This window comes from Piliocolobus tephrosceles, chromosome X, assembly GCF_002776525.5.
Source record: "Piliocolobus tephrosceles isolate RC106 chromosome X, ASM277652v3, whole genome shotgun sequence".
In the NCBI taxonomy this organism is placed as follows: domain Eukaryota; kingdom Metazoa; phylum Chordata; class Mammalia; order Primates; family Cercopithecidae; genus Piliocolobus; species Piliocolobus tephrosceles.
Genome location: NC_045455.1, coordinates 87,398,821 through 87,421,826, shown reverse-complemented (window position 1 = coordinate 87,421,826; position 23,006 = coordinate 87,398,821). Strand labels below are relative to the sequence as shown.

Sequence of the window (23,006 nt, the reverse complement as noted above, 5' to 3'; positions counted from 1 at the left end):
GAAGGAAGGAAGGAAGGAAGGAAGGAAGGAAGGAAGGAAGGAAGGAAGGAAAGAAAGAGAGAGAAAAGAAAGAACGAACCCAATGTCCATCAGTTGATGAATGGGTAAATAAAATATGGCAGATCCTTACAATGGAGTATTATTTGGCAATAAAAAGAAATGCTGATATGTGCTGCCACATAGATGATCTTGAAAACATTATGCTGGCGCACAGAGAAAAAGTCATGTAAGCACGCAAGGAGAAAGCAGCTGTCTGCTAGCCACAGAGAGATGTCTCAGGAGAAACCAGACCTGCCAGCACCTTGATCTCCTTGATCTCAAACTTCCAGCTTCCAGAATTATGAGAAAATAAGTTCCTCTAGTTTTATTGTTAAAAAACAAAAACAGGCCAGGCACAGTGGCACACATCTGTAATCCCAGCACTTTAGGAGGCCGAGGCAGGTGCATCCTGAGGTCAGGAGTTCGAGACCAGTTTGGCCAACATGGTGAAATCCGATTTTTACTAAAAATACAAAAATTAATCAGGTGTGGTGGCATGCACCTGTAATCCCAGCTACCCGGGAGGCTGAGGCATGAGAATTGCTTGAACCTGGAGGAGGAGATTTCAGTGAGCCGAGATTGCACCACTGCACTCTAGCCTGGGCAACACAAACTCTGTCTCAAATACAAAACAAAACAAAATAACCACACACACATGCACACACACACACACACAAACCCCACAAATCATTGTGCTAAGTAAAAGAAGTCAGTCACAAATGGCCACATATTGTATGATTCCATTTATATGAAATGTTCAGAACAGGGAAATCCTGGAGACAGGAAGGTACATTAGTGGTTGCCAGGGCTTGGTGGGGGGAGGATGGAGAGTGACTGATAATCAGCATGGGGTTTCTTTTGGGGGTGATGAAAATGTTCTAAAATTAGATTAATGGTGATGGTTGCACAACTCTTGAATGGACTGAAAACTACTGAATTATATACTTTAATATTCTTGTCTCTTACAGTCCTATTTTGAGGTGTCATATTCTGGCCTCCTATAGTATGTGAGCTTTATCTCAATAAGGTTGCTATTTTTAAAAACCCAACAACTTATGACTAAAGTAATCACAGAGTTCTGTTGAAAGCCTAGAATATCCAGTTATTTTGAAATTTGTTGCCACATATGACCCCATCAGTGTGAGATTTTACACTAGTTGTTTCTCCAGCTTAAAACTTTAGAAGGCTGATTTTAGAGGCCTAATTTTTCCTTCATGTTCCGTAACATCACTACCTAATAGTAGAAGCTTACAAACATGTTGCAAAAAACTTACTGTTCCCTCTCTCCTTACAGTCTTTTCAATTTAATTTAGTGTTAGTTTTAAATCACTCCTAATTGCATTTTTGAATTTTCCCTATTTAAATTGAAATTTTTAACAAATTATGTCGCTAAGACTCTCTGAATAAATCCAGTGTTTCCTTTTCTATCAATTTTTTTATTTCTAATTTATTTGTTTTTAACTTAAAGCTCTGTATATTCCATTTATTTCCAGTGAAATGCATCTGTCTTTGATTTTGCCTACTGCATTTTCAGTAGTACATAATCCTGCATGATAAATGGCCTCTTTATCTAAACAGAGATCCCCAAGTATCATGTTCCTAAAATTTGAATTTAAGATCATGAGCCTTTTACAAAGGTTGTTCGAAGTTAATTAAACATAATTCACAATAAGAGAAAATATTCTTTCCTTAAGAGGTAGCTTATTAAAGGCCTAAGTCTCATAGACTAAATCTCATAGAATCTTTGTGGTTCGTGGCAAGGGTGGGAGAAGGGTTAAAAGTGCAATTGCAAATTTCCAGAAGCTACTAACATTTTTATTTGCGATGCTAATTCTTATAGGACTCTGAAACTTAACCAAAAAGTTAACTCTTGGTTCTTAACCTCTGTGTCATATCTCTATCCAAGTATTTATCAGATAAGATGAAGTGGACATTATAAGTGAATGCCTAGATTAAAATTACCACATTAAATGGAGACTACACTACCAGCTATGCTGACAGGGACCATGCTTTGATGAAGAGCATTATAATGTCCCATCTCCTCTCACTTCCAGAATGATGGAGAAAGGCCAGAGAGTTCATATTCTATCCACCAACAGACTAAATAGATGATGTGAAAGCCATGGGGATTTGTATGAACTGAAAGCATATTTTTTACATCTCACAATTAGCAATGATATTAATTTTTAAAATGTCGTGCTTGTCTTCCAAAACAATTGGCCTTAAATCAAGAAAGAATGTAAAGAAAGAATGTGCACATAAATACACACACACACATGCACGCACACACACACACACGCCAGCTGACACACATGCATACACTTTTCTCTCCTTGTAAACTTCAAGTTTGTTTGAGTGGTAGTGGGGAGGTTGATGTAGAACTAGAAGAGGTTTTTGGTGTGTGCTTTAATTACATTTTTCATTCAGCTTAGGCTTAGGGAAAGCTCTTTCTAGGCGGGGATTTAGAAATTGACTTGTATGTGGCAAGAGTATGAGGCTCTGACTCACTGCTGACTAATCCCTTATGCAGATAAGATTATTTGTGACTTTCACATGGGCACCTTTACAAATACCTAATATTTTATTTTAGAGTAATTATGTTATTGGTCTTCAAGGTCCACAATAGCACTGAATGTTTAGGCAGCTGCTGTCCAGCAACATTATATTTAGTTTGTAGAAAGTTTCTAATCCTAGGAACCTACTTTTTCCTTTAAATCTTTATAGTATATTAAACTCACTATTTTACCACACTGATTTCTTGCTTTAGAGGTTTTGCCATTCTAAGTAATCCCTAAACTATTTGATTCAATATGTGAAGTCTCTGATCTCAAAGCCTGAATAGAAAATTCAAAATAGTCATGTATACAGCATTTATGTCTTGAATCCATTTATGTCTTGTGTCAAAAAATAAATCAAGAAATTACATAAATGTTTAATGTCAGCAATTGGCATTGGCACTTCTCCGCAATTATGTTCATTTCAATAATTCTGCTCTGGTTAGTTTGTTTTAAGGCTGTCTTACAATTCATATTTTAATTGTCTGTCAATGAAACCCATAAATAGGTTTTGTAGCTCTTGGCACAAAAGACATCACACTGTTAGCCACTGAAGTGGCCAAAGTCTAAAATCATCAGAACTTGGACAGTTTTCATCCCATCCATACATGGGTCATTGACTTTACTCATTTTTCCTTACGCTTCATAAAAGTTATTTAAAACGAAAAAAATCTGTGTGGTTTAAAATGTTTACCAGGAAAAAATGCTCTAATACCATCAACATTCCTATTGTCAATGTTTATGAGGGGAACACGTCTTCCGCGTGCCTCTCTGAGCTTTTTACTTGACACTGTCTTCTCTGTGGGTCACAGTTTAACAGGGCACATTCATTGATCATTAGGCCTGTCACCAGGCTACCATCAGGGGCCTACCCTTCCAATGACCCACAGCCATGCACAACTCCTTTTCATGTGACATCAGAGTTAATTAAGGTTGGTTTGGGAGAAATCTCCTGCTGGCCAAGGAGTTACCTTTTCCCAAAAAATGCTCTACTCTACACCGCTGGTCTGTTATTAAATGAGTTAAAAACCCACCTCCACAGAGCTGTCTAACAATATGTCATTTCAGTTTACCATATGATGTCATGAAAGTTATCTGAGCTGCCTAGGGCAAAGGTCAAGATCTGGTTGACAGGGCACAAGATGTAACTCGTAAAATATTCAGTAGAGAAGTCTGGTAGACCTTCGTCTGGTTATGCAAAGGACCATGAACAGAGAAAACACTCTTTACACCCTAAAAATGCATAGAGGAACGTTTTGTCTGTTAGGCAGGGCTTGGACACGTCTCTGTTTTCTCTATCAATGGCAGAGCACTTGTTACATTTGAAGCATACTCGCCACAGGCTTATGTTCTTATCCAATGTCACTGTTCAGAGGTCTGCGGGGAAACTGAGCTCTGATGTCATGTCCTATAGAATGGATCATAATTGCCAGTAGTGTTATGCTACTCAGAAGTTGCTTCAGGCTGGAATATACACATTTTCCAATTGTGAACACCTGGAAGACACATGATAACTGATTGCTCAGTGGAGGTGCCATTTCGATAAACACACTCAGAGTATGTGAGACTAAATATACATGTGGCTTAATGAAAGTAACTGAGTTTTTAAAGTAATTTGTTAATTTTTTTTATCAATTTGTGCATCCTCTTTAGAATCACAGAATCTGATCAGTGACAAAATGCTTTTAGCTGCAAGAGCATTTGCATAGAGTTGTATTATTAAGAGTAGTAGTCCTAATAAAATGCTCGAACTCCCTTAATGTTAGACTTCTAATCTCTAAATTATTTAGGATTGCAAATTTCAGTTCTGCCAAAGGCATCCTCCATGTTCTCTTAAAATAAACAATTACCCAGTTTGGAAGCATAGTATGGAATGCATGTGACTCGCAATCTAAAATGGAAAATTTTTCTGTTTTACATAGCATTAGGATTACAGTTTGGTCTATGTCCAGATATTTTACCAAATACTCTGCTTTCATTACTGTCCAGTGTCAAAGTTCCAGGCATCTATAGAGATGATGACAGCATGTTTCAATGTTATGGATTTAACATTTGTGTGGATCCCTGTGGGTTCCCTTAGAAGGAAAGTCTCACAGAAAAGATCTGGGAGATATTTTGTCAATTCAGTATAGGAGCTTGCCATGGAACACTTAAAATATATAAGTGGGAATTGGAACTTCTAAATTTTATTCAGCTACATCTTATAACCTGTCATGTGACATAATCTTCAGATCCACACACAGTTCCTTCTGGAAAAAAAGGAATATGTCATGGAGCTGTAATGTGATGATATTAAATTACCATAAAATGCATATTTTTCAAGTTTCTAGTTTGATTCCCAAATAGTGCCTTCACATTTTTGTATAATAAAATGAAGAAGAAAGGCTGGCAAACAGGGAGACAGACAAGTGTGCACCTTAGCACTGTAGCTATTCATGCCAGAAAAGCCAAAAGTGTTATTATAACAATACAAAGCCTTATCTATTCTCCTCATACAGACTTCCAAATTTAGAATCCATTACAAATAATGACAGAATATCATTTGCTTTGTATATAAGAATGGAGGAGAGATGAAATGAGATTGGAAGGCTGAATGTGATAAAGTTCTGATGTTAATTTTCAGCTTACTTTGATGCAGTTTATGAAGTCCAAATTATATAGAAAACATCTTTCTGGAGTCCTTTAGACTATTCATAAAGGGTATACTTTAAATTCACTCACTAACAGGAAAGTTGAGAAGATTTCTATCTTTGCAACCAATAATATATACAAACCCTCTGACCTTTGAGATTTAAATGGCCAAGACTGTGCAATAAAGTTATCCATCATGGGGGAATTGAGTTTTTGAAAGCTACATTAGCAAATTTCTAAGACTCATTAAATCCAATTCTTGATGATTGTGTTTTCTATTGTCAAAATCAGTTTCCTTCTAAGTTAAACACTTTGAAATATAATTGCCTTTCATTACACGTATTTTGGAGATAAATCATACTTAGAAAATGGGGTGGACATGTTGATTAAACTGTTAGTTTTTATTCTGGGTTTTTCTAATTTCACATTTTCTTAAGATATCCTTCATGTAGTAAATATTTGTAAGAGCTGTGCTTTCCTAAGATTTCAAAAACTTCAAAAAATCTTATCTTAGATGAAATTCATGTTATACAAGTTTTGCTGAGAGTCAAGTTTCTGGAAGGAAAAGTAATCTATTAAAAGCAGTGCATTTTCACCAGCAGTATCTCAATTTTTAAAAGAAATAATTTACCAAATAAAACTTTTCACTCATTTTGGCATGTGGTATTAAGGCCTTCCTTACAAATACCCGTAGAAGACTTTAGAGTTGTTTGTATTCAATGCCTGGGGAATGCTGGTTTTCATTCTCAGGGCATGTATACTCATACACCTTCATTACTCTACCTAGAACTTTATTTCTAGAAATTAGCCTTTTTTAAAAAAAAAGAAAAAATCATCCAAGACATTATATCTCTGATAGAAGAAAAACAACAACAATTTCTGTTATCAGTTGGCCACCAACCTAACAGCTTTTCAATAACTTATGAAGCAGCTCATTCTGGAGGACAAAACCAAAACCAGTAAGCAGAAGTTACATAAAACCAAAAGGAACAGCTCTGTGGAAAGGCAGTAAGGTGCCCAATGCTGAAGCTGTTCCTGTGAAATTAAGCCACCACCTCCTTTGGATGAGACTGATGAACTGGGTGAAGGGTTGGACTCTTAGGTGCAATTCCAGGAGTCTGGGAACCCTGTCCTCATTTACCTATGTTTCTTATCTCTCTTTTACCATCAGCCAATCCTGGTTTTTCCCTGCACTACATTCTCTATATGACCCCTTTCTTTCACTCCCTTACCTTGTTTATTTTTCCATCTTTAACCTCAACATTTACTCTTTCATTTAATTTTTTGAACATATACCAAGAGGTATATGAACAAGACAAACGTGGTTGCTTCCTTTACAGTATTTATAGCTTAGCATGAACAACAGATAAATAAGTCTATATAGATATATATGTAATGATGCATAAAAATAATTTCTGCTTAAAGAACTAGAAAATTACATTATATTTGTGTGTTATCATGGGGAAGTGCCAGGTGTGGAGGTACCTCACTCAGCCCAGGGAGTGAGAGTCTTTTATTAGAAAAATAAAGTTGAAGGTGAGACCTGAAGAATCAATGTGTATTTGCTAAAAGAAACAGCAGAGTCTCTTTCTCCTTCAAAGACTTCCACATCCTCCCACTCTGTAAGCTTCATCTTCCCTTTTAAACAGTTGTTTTCTTCTAACAGTTTCACATACATTTCCTTATTTCTCACCACTCTGTTGTCCTCAGCCTCTATGCTGGGAGGAGAAAGCTCTATCATCTTCTTTCAATGCTCTGGTTAGCATATTTTTTGTCTGGGGTCTACCTGACTTCACCTGCTACTGGGAAAAAAGCCACAAGTAATCATGCTTTAGATACATATTCAGGTCATGTTGTGCTTGTTGAAACACAGCACCATGGAAGATGATCGGGGTGGAGACTCAGCAATGAGGGAATGAATGAGGACTGTCAGATATGATGCATTAGCCAGGACTTCATGTTCTTAACGTGTCCTTCCTTTTGGCAGTTCACCTAGCCAGTACCACACATGGCCCAGGGCCAAGAGGAAATCATTTTCAACCAAAATGTTCACATTCCAGGTGACAAAGCAATGGCAGAAATAGTAACTATCTGTGCAACCAATACAAAGTTATAACAATACAAAGCCTTGGCCGGGCATGGTGGCTCAAGCCTGTAAACTCTGGGAGGCCGAGGCGGGCGGATCACGAGGTCAGGAGATCGAGACCATCCTGGCTAACACGGTGAAACCCCGTCTCTACTAAAAATACAAAAAACTAGCCGGGCGAGGTGGCGGGCGCCTGTAGTCCCAGCTACTCGGGAGGCTGAGGCAGGAGAATGGCGTGAGCCCGGGAGGCGGAGCTTGCAGTGAGCCAAGATCGCGCCACTGCCCTCCAGCCTGGGTGACAGAGCAAGACTCCATCTCAAAAAATAAAAAATTAAAAAAATTTAAAAAAAAATACAAAGCCTTATAACAGTACAAAGCCTTATCTATTCTCCTCATACAGACTTCCAACTTTAGAATCGATTACAAATAATGACAGAATATCATTTGCTTTGTATATAAAAATGGAGGAGAGATGAAATGAGATTGGAAGGCTGAATGTGATAAAGTTCTGATGTTAATTTTCAGCTTGTTTTGATGCAGTTTATGAAGTCCAAATTATATAGAAAACATCTTTCTGGAGTCCTTTAGACTGTTCTAAAAGTGACTCGGGCTTTGTTGGTGTACCTAGAAATTGAAGGTTCCAATCAACTATCTTCTGTGCTGTTTGGGAACTTGAGTCAGTTAACAGCATCCTAGCAGGAAGGCTCATCTCAGGGAAAATATCTTTTGGGAAGCAATTCTGTAGAAGGTGGGCAGCGTAAGTCCTCATTCTCAATCCTGAGTCTAGAGTTGAGTCAGGAGAACATGGTCAGCTTAGCCAAAAATGAGAAAATGGTCACTGGACCTAGAGGATAACCCAAATGGAAGGAACAGAACATCGCCTGTGAATTGGGAGAATTGTTGCCAGCTCCTGGGCATATTTCTCCTAACCTCCTCTGCTTATACACACACACACACACACACACTTAGAAGGGGAACCAATGAGGAACCATGACTCCTAGAAGGGTCTCAGACCTGGAGAAATGGCTCAGGATATGATTTCAGTCAGTCCAGCCAGTATTTATTGAGTGACTATTATGTGCCAGGCACTGTACTGGATTCACAACTGCAAAGATGGATCAAAAACATTCCTTCTTCTTGAAGGTCTTTCAGCTCTAAGCTGGCCTCTTAGGGGATGTCATTTAGAAGTGAGACCGGCGCAGTGGCTCAAGCCTGTAATCCCAGCACTTTGGGAGGCCGAGACGGGCGGATCACGAGGTCAGGAGATCGAGACCATCCTGGCTAACATGGTGAAACCCCGTGTCTACTAAAAAAATACAAAAAAAACTAGCCGGGCGAGGTGGTGGGCGCCTGTAGTCCCAGCTACTAGGGAGGCTGAGGCAGGAGAATGGCGTAAACCCGGGAGGCGGAGCTTGCAGTGAGCTGAGATCCGGCCACTGCACTCCAGCCCGGGCGACAGAGCAAGACTCCATCTCAAAAAAAAAAAAAAAAAAAAAGGAGTAGAATAGGTGAATACTGAGAAATATGGAAGATAAGCTAAGTCAACAAATAGAGATCTCCTGCAAACTATGTACACTGTGTTTTTAAAGACCCCATCTTTTAGTATAGGAAGTCACACATTCTTCACCAACATAAGTGATACATCTTAGTAAAACTCAGCTAAATTAAAAAATAAGAACGCTTATTCAATGATGAACATGTAACACAATGAATACGACCATATCTATACCTCAAAATAAAATATAATGGATTACTTGATGATAATCCCTTGAGCATCTTTAAATGAATGTATTAAAATGTTATAAAAGTCTTCTACACATGCCTGAACTCAGCTTGGAAACTGGGTATGAATCTAGAATAATGACTGGCTATAAAATTGGGATCAGTAAAATTAAATTTAATATGACTCATGTTTTTCCTCATGAGATTGTGGGAGAAAATACAGCCCTCGCCAGGTGTGGTGGCTCACTCCTGTAATCCCAGCACTTTGGGAGGCCGAGACGGGCGCGAGTTTGAGACCAGCCTGACCAACATGGAGAAATCCCGTCTCTACTAAAAATACAATATTAGCCAGGCATGGTGGTGCATCCCTGTAATCCCAGCTACTCGGGAGGCTGAGGCAGGAGAATTGCCTGAACCCGAGAGGTGGAGGTTGTGGTGAGCCGAGATCATGCCATTGCACTCCAGCCTGGACAACAAAAGTGAAACTCCATCTCAAAAAAAAAAAAAGAAAAGAAAGAAAAGGAAAAGGAAAAGAAAATACAGCCCTCCAAATCACTGGAAGAGGAGTATTTCTTAAACCTCCCCTCCTAAGTTTGTATTTAACATTATCCCAAAATGGTGAATGAATTACTCCAGCAAGGCAATCCCATGTCCATTGGTTTGGACTACAAAGCACATTTAAGAAATAGCAACAATCAAGCAAACTTTATTTCTATACAGTTTAGGATTTTACTCCAAGAAAAGATATATCTGGATATAGAACCACTAAGTTTAATGTCAGTCCCAAAAGGCTAAAGTGAAGTAGAAATTCCGGAAAATTCATTCCTGTTAGTCTCCTGAATTTCACATTTGCCTTTTAAGTGACTTTGTGTAGCAAATACTTTGATAGGGTATTTTTCATTGACCAGTTTTGAAGACAGAGGATGGGATGGAAGTGTGAGTGGTTGAACCACTTTTAGTTTGTACACCAACAATGTGTGTCAAATATTTCCTAACGCTCAAGAAGTTACAGGTACCCAAAGTTCATTCCAGGGCACTGCAGTTACTCAATTTCCACACATATATTTTTCTCTAGTTGTACCAGAATTCTTTATGGAGAGGATTCTGAAGCCATAAAAATTTTCAAAGAATGGCAGAGAACAAAAATCTGATCCAGCAGGAGACATTAAGTGGAAAAAGAGAGTTAGACAATGTCTCCCAAAAAGAAAACAATACCATTAATCATAGATGCAATGTTGTCGCCAGCGTTTACATTGCCTTTTGAAATTGTTTGCAACCCTCTCTAGTATATCCCTGCCTCCCCATCTGTTTACATACATTTTTAGTTTCTCTAATGCCAACTTAGAGAAAGAAAACAATCCTAAAAATCCAACAGTGGATTTTTACATATATGGCCACCATGTATATTTTTACATAGTATACACACCATTCTATATAATTTCCATCTAAAGCATGTATCTATTTGACCAGACTTTCCAGCTTTTTCTTTGGAGTGAAAGACAAAACTCCTCAATAGGTGGCAGGATAGGATTTTTCTCAGATTCTGGTAACATGACAGTATTCTGGTTGAAAAAGTGTCCTTCTCCGAGTAACAGGTCAAGAAAGAAGAAGGAAAACACTATTTTCTCCTTCTTGACTTCTTGTAGGTCTATGCTAAGGAGGAGGGAGAGACACAGGGGCCACAGGGCTTAAATAAATGCTCCCAGCGTTGCTCACTATACAAGGACTGCCAATCAAACAGGGCAATCAAAGTGACTGACAGGTCACTTTGTTTGAGAAAAAGTCTCTTGGATGGTTGTCTTTTCTCACAAGTATGACAGTTTTTTATTCTAAACCCTGAAAACAAAACTCTTGCCTTTTTCCTTTAATCCCTAGATTTAATCATTCAAGATATTTTGAGTAAACGTTGGTGGAAAGAGTCCCCGATTTCAAAATTGAAAAGACCTCGGTTTGAACCTTGGCTTGGCTGTTTCATAAATGGGGGGCCCTCAGCAAGTCAGCAGGGATTCCTCAGTCTTGGGGTTTCAATCCATAAAATAAAGTTACAGGTGTGCACGGTAGATGGCTAGGAAGAGACCTGATTGAGTTAACGCAGAAAGTGCCCTGTGCTGAGATATTCAGTTCTTACACTCCTTTCCCTTCCCTGGGGGACAGTTAATGTCCTCCCCTACCCAATTCATGTAGCATCTGCCTTCAGGGTCAAACGCACTTCCAGGTCGTTCCCTGAGGTACTTCAGTTTCATTCTGGAAAAGCCGTGAGCTTTCTGGGATCTGAAAGGTGCAGAGGAGCCCACATTGGATTCCTGGAAGCCATCTGTGAGAGGGCAGTCCCAGCTTTTTCCTAGGACCTGCCTGATACAAGTTTTTCTAGAATAAAGTGCGGGTCTCATGCTGTTCTTTGTCATCTGAACGGGTTTAAAGTCATATCTGGGAAAGCAGTTTGGAAGTCCACATAAAATCATGTCCCTGATGGCTTTGTTCCTTTTCTGGCTTTAAGTTTTTTGGGAGGTCCTTGAATGCTTATAAGAAAACCCACATGATTAAAATTCTGTCTTATTGGAGATGTGAACAGTGTCTGCCACATACAGCAGTGGAATCTCCCAAGGCCACTTGAAGCTGGAGTAGCAGTGGCTTCTCACATTCTTTGGAGATGGCCAAACTCCAAGGATAGAAGGAGGGAAAGACTAGCACACTCCCCTTGATGCTTTTTCCTTCTCCTCTTTTCATTTAGGTTCGAAGGCATGGCAGGGGGAGCCCTAAATGTCGGGTTTGCAAGTCTGATAGACTCAGATTCAAATAATTCCAGGTTTACTTACCACTTCTGTGGTCTTAGGGAAAGTATTTAATTTACCTAAGCATCAGTTTTTGCATGGTTAAGAGGACCGCACCTCTCGGGACTGAATAAAATAATACATGTCAATCAATACATATATTGATTGTATAGTCAGTAGGGCTTGGTTGCCTCCTTTCTCCCTCCCCGAAAGCATATCTGTCCCTGCAGTCTCTGCACCTTCAGAAAAAGGTGCTAAATCAGGGCCTCTATAATAGGAGCTCCAAGAAGCTGCAGCGCTGCCTGCACTCAGAATCTTGGGGTCAGCTGTCCTCCCTTGCTGGTGTCATGTTAGTCATCAGAGGCTGCTGCCCAGCTGCCTGCCAGGTACTCAAAACAAAATGTGACGTATGAACAGAAAGCTGTACTCTAGGGCCTGTTTTTTCCTTTAACTCTCAGATACTGTTTAGAAGGGTCAAAGGTATTATGTAGTATTTATTGTTATTTACTATTATAAGTTATTTACTGTATTTTCTTGGCCAAACTCCAGCCTAAGAGCTAGACTGAAAAGCAAACATGAAGTGTGAAACAGTGGTGTGGTCCATTGGTGAGGCTGTGCTCCTCTCCACACAGAGGGGCATCTGCTTCCCACCCCTCGCATCTGAGCGGGGCTTGCTTTGACCAATACAATGTGGTAGAGCGGTGTTGTAGGAGTTCCAAAACCTAAGCCTCAATATGCCTTGCAGCTTCCACCATTACACTCTTGCAACACCGCTGCCCCCAGGAAAAGGAAGCCCCGGGCCAGGCTACTGAATGAGGAAAGATCTCATGAACAGGGAGGCCCAGCACCAAGGACCCAGTTGAAATGCCAGGGACTAGAGATGCACGAGAGAGCCAGGTGAGACTCGAAGGAAAGCTACTCAGCTGAGGATAGCCCAAAGGTCTAAAAGAATCATGAAGCATAATGCACTGTCCTGGTGGGTGACTACGTTTTGGCACATCTTGTTATGTAGCGATAGATGGCAGATCCAAATGGCGATTGTGCCTCAGCCCTGTAGAAACAGTGACTGTGTGGTCCTTCAAGTGTATGCTCTTTCTGTATTTGCAAATAAAAGCGCCAAAGTGGAGCTCATGCAATATTAAGAATTAAATGCTCTACAGGTTACCTTGGATGCTCCCAGGAAGGGGGAAGCAGCTTGAATTCTTGGTGTGTCAGAAGTGTCCCAGGACGTGGTTTCACACAATAGGAGGCCAGCTCTGTCTCCAGCCAGCAGTAGCTTTTCACAACCGTGGGGACAGAACCCTGGCACATCATGAAAGTCAGGAGGCCACCCTGCCCCAACGGGTAGAATTCAGCCACCCAAGTGGAAGCCATACTGATCCCAGCCCCGGAAATGCAGATACAGAGGCCTGGATGGAGAGGCAATTTTGCAGGCATACTGGAGGAAACCAGGGCTGGACCAAGGCATGGGGGTGCCCGGGACAGGCCAACGGTATGGTGTTTGCCAATATTTACATAGAGGAAAGACTGAGCCCTCCACAGCAAAAGGCAGAGAAGGAGGACTATTGTTAGTCTAGACCAGCAATTCACTTCCGTCGCTAACGTACCTACCTCACTCGGCAACACAGTCCCCCTTCTCCTCAGAAGGCAATTTAATCTAGACTCACTGATTCAATGCCCTGGCATTTGCTCTAAATATTCTTTCTTGCATACTTCACCAACACATACTCTTCCTGGCAGGAATTCTCATCGTTTCTTCCACCTTGTCGTATGTCTAGTGATGGTTTAGTGCCTTTTACAGATTGGCATTTGGGCAGGTGCCTTCCATGTGGCCAGGCCTCTCAAACTAGCCCCTGGGCAGAGGTTCTCAAAGTATGATCTCTGGACCAGGCACAACAGCATCCCCTGGGAACTTGTTAGAAAAGCAAATTCTTGGCCCTACCCCAAGCCTACTGAATGAGAAACTCTGGGGTGGGGCCCAGCCAGCTAGTTTTGCAAGCCCACCAGGTGATTCTAATGTGTGATGAAATTTGAGATTCTTAACCTCAGCTGTCCATTGGAATCACCCAAGGGCTTTACAATTACCTATACCTAGGTCCCTCTCAGGAGTTCATGATTAAATTGGTGAGGGGTACAGCCAAGACCCGAGGATTTTTAAAAGCTCTCCAGATTATTCTAATGTAGAGCCCAGGTTGGGGACCGTGGCCCTAGAGAGAGACAAAGGCTTTCATAGAAATCACTTGGCAGACTAATTCCTAATTAGGGTTTTGCTAAAGGTTGCCTTGAGTTTAAGTGGTTTTATATTTGTGTATAATAACAGCCAAGGCTTTTCATTTATGCTAGGTTCACCTCAGGCCTCTTTTAACAAAAGAATCTGATAATTGTTGTAGCTCTGCCTGTGTAGACCACATGGGTGGTTCTGTGGCTTGAGAGGAAATCCATTTGTGCCCCACCCATTAAATAGAAAGATAGAAGCCCAGGCTGAGAAAAAGTGCCTGCGAGCACTGTGATAATCTGTGAAAGGGTAAAAGCATTTGTCAAGACTGGCAATGATGACAAGGAAGAATGTAAGTGCAAATACATTCAATTTCAAGCCAGTAAGAGGCACATGAAATGTGTGATCGGCCGCAGCACAACAGCAAGACAATGACACCTCCCTGACAACCAAAAATTCTGCAGGATATTTACCACTGCTGGTTTTTGCCACCAAGTCATTTTCTTTCAGAAGCAAAAGCCTCGTAGAACCTTATGGCTAAAACCTGGCTATTTAATTGCATCTTTACTATTTTCCACCAAATCCATATATTCCAGGACCTTGATCTCGCCACCCATGATTTGGTTACCCATGGTATTCTTCAAGACCACAACCTCTGTTTACTTTGATTACAAGTCTAAGCCAAGTACAAGATTTTGTAAAGAATTTGGAGGAGGACACAGATGTCCCAGCAGAAGGCGGCACGAGACCAACATGGGAGCCAGAAGAGAGAGATTCCTGTCTGGCCCAGGTCTAGTCCCTTAGTCACACATGTCAAAGTTTATCACTAGGGTATTAGTGAAGAGGAAATGGGACCAGGCGTGGTGGCTCATGCCTGTAATCTCAGCACTTTGGGAGGTCGAGGCGGGTGGATCACTTGAGGCCATGAGTTCAAGACCAGCCTGGCCAACATGGCAAAACCCTGTCTCTACAAAAAATACAAAAAAATTAGCCAGGCATGGGGCACATGCCTGTAATCCCAGCTACTTGGGAGGCTGAGGCACAAGAATCATTTGACCCTGGGAGGTGGAGGTGGCAGTGAGCCAGGATTGCACCACTGCACTCCAGCCTGGGCGGCAGAGCAAGACTCTGTCTCAAAAAATAAATAAATAAAAATAAAACGAAATGAACCCTGACACCAGAACTGACTTTGGATCCTTTACTAAAATTAAAGCTTCTCGATTTTTAATGAAAAAAACAAACAAACACGTGGGGATTTTATTAAAGTATAGGCTCTGAGTCATCAAGTTCCCAGGGGATGCTGATGTTTCTGGACCTCAGAGCACACAGTGAGAAGCATGTTTTGGAGTACGGTGTGGGCATGCACAGCATGGGCCGGGATGGGGGTGAGGATAGGGAGGCACCAGTTTGAGCCCAAGCCATGGGATTCCAATTTTTAAGAATATGTCTAACACCTAGTAGGGTGGTCCTGCCAGGAACCCATTTACATGAAGCACTGAGGAGACCTCATCCTAAAGAAAGAGGAAGTTAGACAGACCAGTGTGGTCCTATAACCAATGCCCCTTTTAAAACAGAGTTGGTTCTGGCTGTGGCCAGACCTCTGTCGTTCAGGGTATGCATCTCAGCCCAGCACCCAAGGACTTGGGTTTGAGTCTAAGAGAGGGCAAAAAAGTCAAACCCTAAAATCTGAGGACTCTGTTCTCTAAAAATTGCATCACACACTGCAGGACGAGGCTGAAGTGCTTAGCACCTCACCAACAGAGGCTTAGACAGGACTTCTGCAGTGACCAGAGCCTGGCTTTGGTGGCTCAGAGGCCCCAGTGAAGCACTGTGCCCACACAGGAGGGGAGGACACGAGATGGTTTCTCAGAGAGTCGAAGAGCATAGCTGATCTCATACATCTCAACTGCTCACTGAAGAGGACAAATATTATCTGTTGAGAACGGTTGCTGTAAGTAATCCGTTGTAAATGAGGCGAAATGAACAGGCAGGAGCACATTACTATACTGGAATAAATTTATGGAATAAATTTGTATCTGAGATTGCTTCTTTGAAATGATAGTGTGGCTACATATTCATTAATGTACTCATTCGTTCCAACACTTACCCAGAGTCTCCGTACAAGGCTTTATATTAGGTACCAGCGGTCTGACAGCTAACACATGGGGTCTCTCCCAAAGAGAAAGGACACAGACACATAAAATCCTAACAATGCAAAGTGAGAATTACTGGAGGAGGGGTACACCGCAGGGCTACGGGAGAGCAGAAGAAATGGCAAGTGCTGTCTGGGAGCTACAAGGAGGAGCTCCCAGAGATGGTGATTACTGGGCTGGATCTTGCAAGTAGGGGAGGAGGAGACACAGAGGGAGGGAAAAGGTCTTACAGGCAGAGGAGCAGCATGAACAGTGATGAAAGTGAAGGCGCCTCCGAAGAAGGGGGAGTAATTTGTTTGACTAGGGTAGAGTTTGTGTAGCTGGAACCCAGTGTGTGTGTGTGGAGAGAAGTGGCGAAAGACAAAGCTAGTACCATAAGCCACAAGTATGTAAGCCACAGCTGTTCAGAAAAAGGATGCCAAGTGCTCGTAAGGAAAGTTAATCTTCTCATCAAATCTCTTGGCGTGCTACTAAGCAGCCTTCATTTTGATTCTTAGTTTAAACCCCTTATGTGCTTTAAGAAAATAGAAGAAAACTTCATATTAAAAAGATGTCATTTCGAAAGAAATCCTAGCACTGTAATAATGTTAGTCAATAAATATTTGAACCTCTGTCTTCCTTTTGGGGAAGAGGAAGTACACCAGTGAAGAAGAGGTGTTGTCTGTAAGCAGGAACATCAGGTTCTGTTCCTGGGCCTGCCACTAGCCAGCTGTTGACCTTGAAAAACAGCACTGGCCTCCTCTGGGCCGGTTTCCCCATCTCTGGCCTGAGTAGATGGGGTCTATGAGGTTCCATCTAGCTTTTACAACGTGCATGCGTGTCTGTGAGACAAGATCAAATCCCTCAAAGAGCTCAAAACTGAGGAAAGGAGCAGCAATCAGAAATGGCTTTCAGGCATCCAGCTTTACCAAGACGGATGGGAAATCCCCAGGAATTCTTGACATCTCCCCACATCCGCCCCAGCGGCAATGCAGGAAATCTAGTCCACTATCTTCAGCAGACTCAATGCAACTGTTTCCTTAATGAACCCCCCTGCAGCCCCGTGAGCTAAGTCAGAGGGTTTCTTTTCAAGCCCTCCCTCAAATACCCCATTCCTCCCATTTCCTTCCCCTCCCTCAATGTGGTATAAAATCCAGCAATTTAATCAGCAGCATGCAATTTCCACAGCACCCAAGAGTGCGAGGAACCACCAGTGATCCTGGAAAGCATCTGGCAGGAGATCTTGTCATTTCTTACAAGCCTCTCCTGTAGATGAAGGCCAATGGAGCAGAAGGGACTGTTCGGTTCTACCAAATTGCTTAAACCAAATGCAGCAGATGGTCTATGCTTTTAACTACTCACAGTAATATATTTTTACTTAAAAAAAAGTCTGATATGACTTCAGATGCCCTTCCTCCCCTACCTGCAATGACAAACACACTGAAAAATGATGATATTTACTTACTACCCAACACACCCCTAACTGTGAGATCCAAACCAACGAACTGGACGCTCCTGGTCTCTACTAACACCAGTAGGCTTCGCTTTTAACATTCACGTGCCAAGATAGCTTCTCTCGCTTTCTCTCCATTCTTATCCCCACCCACAGACACATCTCAGTTTAAAGCACTACAGTAGCTACTTACTCTGTTATTTGTTCTTGTCTTGCCCAACTGCCCAAGCCAGGTCAAACATCAGCTATAACTCTGCTGTGTAGATCGCAACAGGCTGCATAATCTTCCTCAAGGACATTACATTATTTTGGTCAATATGAAACCATTTTTTTGGTAACACATCACTTTCAACTTCCATATTAAACAAGTTTGAAGTAGATTTATAAATGTCTCAATCATTTTTGGAAAGAACAAAGTAATTAGTTTGTTTCTTAAAAGTCATGTAAAGTAGGCTCAATCTTAAATAAGGAGTTTAGTATCCCTGTTAAAATCTGGAATCTTTTTAAAAAAGAATAAAGCCATTTTGAAGCAAATAAGTGTTAGTTTTTAAAACTCAAGAAATAAATAGGGGTTTAAAATGACTGCTATCCTTAGAAGAGTTAATGCAACTAGAGTTTTGAGGGAGCATCTACCCTACAGAGATACATTCTACTAGTAAAAAAAAGCCCAAGATAAAGATGACTGCTGGCTCAGGCATCCTCTACCAGCCCATCTCTTGCAAAACAGCCTACACAAGGCCAAACTGACAGGCTGTTTAGGTACATACTACTTGAGAAAAAGAAAGTTTAATGTGATTAGCAGGGGAAACCCAGTTCATCCTAACAGCTCCAGCATCATATGGTTTCTCATTCACTCTACATACAAATATAAATAAGGTGGGGAAGAGAAAAAGAGAAAGACAGACATGGTGTTCAGGCCATTTCTTGGAATCATTAATTGAATTTTGGAGTCACAAAAGGGCCTTAGAAATCAACCACCTATTCTAACGTCTTCATTTTACATACGAAAGCAAAGTACCCATTTGGTGATCATTAGAAAAGAAACCAGATAGCCTATTATAGAATTTCCAACAGGGAAATTAAAAAAATGGAACAAAGTGCTAAAAGATAAAGTAAAAATATTTGCGAAACTGGAGTAAGTAGTCACCTACAGTTCATTTGTAACATGATGTAAAAGTTGGAAAACTATGTAGGCTGCCAAAGCTCCTAAATAATTAGTATTTCGAATATGCAATTTAGACCAAAAAAAATTGCAGCTTCATAAAACCTTGGAGAAAACAACAAAAATTGTTACAAAAAATTAACTTTAAGAGATTTATTGCGTTCAATTTGAAATAGGTATTTTCATGTACACATTAATATTATTAATGTGGACTTCCTTCACAAAATTCATGATTTCAGTATTTCCACTTAGTTACAGTAAATTGTAAATGTTAGCTGTTCGAGAACTCAAGAGAAATGAGGACAAAGAAAAAGATGTGTAGCTTTCATCCAGGCTGATACCTTAAAAGTAGGAAATGAGACTCAGAGCTGGAGAAAGAGTACTGGTATCCTTTACAGAGAAAGAGCAATAGAGAGGACTTGCAAGTATCTGAATTATTAGCATCTTTTTATTTCCCAGAAGATCTAGAAGAGGTAAATAAACTCTTTAGAGGGGAAAGGCATGATCTTTTTGTATTACTGAGCCTCTGGTTATTTTACATCTCAATGCATGTGCACACCAGGCATGCACACACACACAATATTAATAGCTGATAAGTATTCAAAGATTACATAGCATCTGAAGGAAAGCAGACCCAGGTTCATAATGATGCAAGAGAACTCTGCAGGGCGGAAATGTGGCTTCTTACTAGACATTGCTTCCCGGATATGCAGCCCCTCAGTTGAGCATGAAAGCCCTGATGCGATTTGTAAAGTAGGTGGTAGCTGATTGTTTTACTGTGAGATGCTTGTTAACCAGACAGAGAAACTATGGATTTTCAAAAGCACCCATGCTGCAGACTGAGCTAACATGATCTAACAGAGTATTCTGTTAACTGTCAGGTAAAGAGGTTCTCACCTTGCCAATATTAGTCCTTTCTTCCAAAAAAGTGCAAATAAAAAAAAAAATCAGAGTTCGAAAACTGCTGCCCCATTTCAGTAAATTATAATCTGAGAAAAATCACAAGAGGATCCCACTCATGTTTCTGTAAAGTTTCCACTGATCTAAGCTGGTCCCAATTACAAACAAAACGATGCTTCACTAAAGTCAGCATGTTTTTGAAATAAAGATATATCTATGTGAAGTAGAAAAACTAATAAATCACGTGCTTTTCCCTCCATAATTTTAGATTCATGTAATTTACCTAGATTTATCTTTACATAATAGTCGAGTGAGGTATTTAAATTCTCTAAGCAATTATATTTTAATACAAGTGACTTTTCAAAACAAAAAATGTATTTGTGAAATAGAAAATACAACATGTAATATGGTTATATTAGCATCTTTCCCAACCAACGGTGAGTTCTCAGAAGTTACTACTTCCTCCTGTCTCCGCGTTTAGTAGTTTCACCAATCTAATTGGAACTATCACTTGTTACTTGGAAACTGACGGTCTAGTTAGTCTTCCCACTGAGAAAGAATATTTAACTATTACTGCTTTTTGGGTTTAACAAGCTTTTTTGTTGTGGTGGTGGTGGTGGTTTTAATATGCTCCATCTTATTGACTTTTCCTCCCGGGAATCATTGCAATGATTTATTTTATACTACTGTATTTTATTTCATATTTTACCTTTTCTCCACGATGCTTAAAAGAAAGGCGCTCCGAAATCTGGCTCTCTGCGCCCAGGGGAACGAGGCACAAGGCTCCGCCACTCAGCCCCACTGAGCAGAGACTGCGAGTCCGAACCCTCAAGTTCCTTGGGGCTTTGACCCCTCGATGGCGGCGGTCTAACTGCTGGTAAAACCCCCAGCCCCTGACGGTTCCACCGCCCGTCTCCCAAACGCCCAGCGAAGGCTGACTTAGGTGGCGGGCGGACCTCACCGATTCCTCAAACCGCACCGTTTGGTCAAAATCGCCCGCCCTCTCTTCGCTGGGATTTTAAAGGCTAGGCTTGTAAGTCAGTAACTTAACAGTATGTGGGCCCTGGGCTGCTCTCGTCGGTCAGGGTCGCTGATGTCGGCGACACGGGCTGGACCACGCACCCCGCCTGCTCCCGGCAGAGGCCCCACCCGGGTGGCTGAGCGCAGCGCACTGGGGCCCCGCGGTCCGCGAGCGGCTGGGAGGAGCGGGCGCTCACCGCGCGTTCCCCGGGACAGTCCGGCTCAGGGGCCCAAGTGGGTCATGAGATGCCGGCGCTGGCCCTCTCCTGAGTTCCTCCTGCTCCCCGCAGGCACGCGTCTCCTCCAAATCGGCTCCCCTCCTTCACTCTCGCGGCGCGAGGTCGCGGCCAGTGCCCAATATCACAAACGCCCCGGCCTCAGCCCAGCGCCGCCCCGGGCAGCCTGGCAGGCATTCAGGAGCCTCTGCTCCCGGCTCCCGGCGACCCCGCGTATCTGCGCCAGGCCGCCTGGGAGCGGGCTCTGGGTGCCAGGCAGGTCCAGGTGCGTGGGGCTCCTAGTGCCCGGGGCCTCGGCAGTCAGACCCCAACCCGACAGCTGGATAAGGGATCGGCAACCCTGTCGCAAACGGACAACCCCAGCGCGGACCCCGTCTAAGTGCTGATGCTCGCGGGTCCAGGCCAGCGACTCCCCGAGGCGCTCCCTCGGAAAAAGGGCGCAGCGGCCCCAAGCGTGCCCGCTGCAACTAGTGTCCCAGGTTCTCGCCGTAGCCAGCTTCTCCGGGCTGCAGCCCTGTCTCCCCGCGTGCGCCCCGCCCTGGCCTCGGAGGCTCTGCCCTCCGGCCGCCCCATCGCAGCCCGCCTCAGGCCCCGGCCCCCGCCGCGCCTCACCTGTGAGAAGCAGACAGCCTAGCAGCGCGCACAGCAGGACCCCGGTGTCCCAGCAGAAGACCATGGTGAGTGCGACGCGGCCTGCTCGCCCGGTGCCCGCGCTCCCCGCGGCCAACGACCTGGCCGCCCAAGTCCTTCCTCTCGTTCGCCGCCGCCGCCGGACCCGCGCCCCGAGCGCCCGTCTCGCGGCTCCAGCCAGGAGACAACCACTTCCCCGGGTAATCCTCGCCGCCAGGCGCCCGCTGGCCGCTGCGCCTGAATCCCGGAGCCCGCTCCGAGCCGCCGCCGCTGCTTGGGAGGAGCGGAGTGGAGTGTCCGCCTGGCGCGCTCCGAGCCTCCCGCGGACCTCGATGAAGAGGAGCCGAGGGCGGGGGCGATTTATAACCTTTCCCCAGCCCACTTCCTACCCCGGCACCTCCTTCTGGTGACGTCAAGGGGTCCCCCACCCCTCATCCGCCTCCCCACCTACCCTCTTCTTCCTCCCAAGCTCGCTTCCCTGCGGCTACGGAGAGGGGCGGGGGCCGACGAGGGCGGGTGGCCCGGGGCCGAGCGCGCGTGGGGAGGTGCTGGCGACGCGGGCCCGGGAGCGCGGCCCCGGCAGGTTCAGGGTCTTTGCTCCGCGCCCTCTTGCCCTTGCCCCTCCTCCTTCCCATCGCACTCAGGAAATCCTTGCAGACTCCCTCCACCCGGCTTACTCAGCTCTGGGGGCCGCCCGAAACTGGGGAAGGGACAAGGCTGAAGCTCCGCCGCCCGGCCCTAGGGGCGGAAAGTCCGATCCAAGGGAAGCTGGCCGCGCCTCCGCGACGGTGTTCTTGGCACCGAGGACTGAGGCGCAGTCCGGCTGTCTCACTTTGCCCGCTCTTCCCGCGCTGTCCCGCCGCTTCTGACCCCGTCAGACTGTCCGGAGAAGTCTAGGAAGGCACCAGAGACCCTCGGCACAAGGCACTGAACATGGAGCGCCCGAGGGGAACTGACGGTTGCCTGGCACCTTTGGGAAGACTGCGAAACAGCTCAGGTCCCAGGGGAGCGCGTCCGTGTCTTTTTCGGCCGCGTTGATGCACCGCCCAAGTCATTTCCTCAATCTTCTGCTTCCTAGAAGCAAAACAAGGAATAACATTATGATACCTTTAAAAAGCTGAGGCGTGAAGCTGCCCCTGCAACTTGGAAGCGCAGAGCACTTGAACTTTATTTCCTAAATGCTCGAAAAAGAAATCTTTCTGGTGGCAGCTTGCTACTCAAGATGAGTGACTCTGACCACAACCGGGTGAAATTAACTTGAGGCACTAGATCATTTGCTATGACACTAATTCCACGTTGTTCCTCAATTATGTCTCCATTACCTCAAAGGCTGAAATCGTCCTGGGCTGCACGGAGCAGCCCAGTCTTGTCTCTGTAAATACCGCAGATTTGAAAAATAGTCCTATTGGAACCCGTCAGAGGGACATAATACAAGGGGCTGTGATGGCACTTGA

The 23,006-nt window shown here is 43.4% G+C and overlaps 1 protein-coding gene across 3 annotated transcripts in view; it reads right to left on the bottom strand.

The window, feature by feature from the left end:
* Positions 1–21,880, bottom strand: part of FLT1 (fms related receptor tyrosine kinase 1) — a 196,781-nt gene extending 174,901 nt beyond the window's left edge. For 2 of the 3 annotated variants that reach the window (XM_023208746.1, XM_023208747.1), the window contains exon 1: positions 21,535–21,880. In XM_023208746.1, coding sequence (XP_023064514.1) covers positions 21,535–21,598 — 64 coding nt within the window. In that variant the 5' untranslated portion in view covers positions 21,599–21,880. The remainder of the gene's footprint in view (positions 1–21,534) is intronic. The other variant, XM_023208745.1, reaches the window with a different exon arrangement.
* Between the last annotated feature and the right edge of the window lie 1,126 nt (positions 21,881–23,006).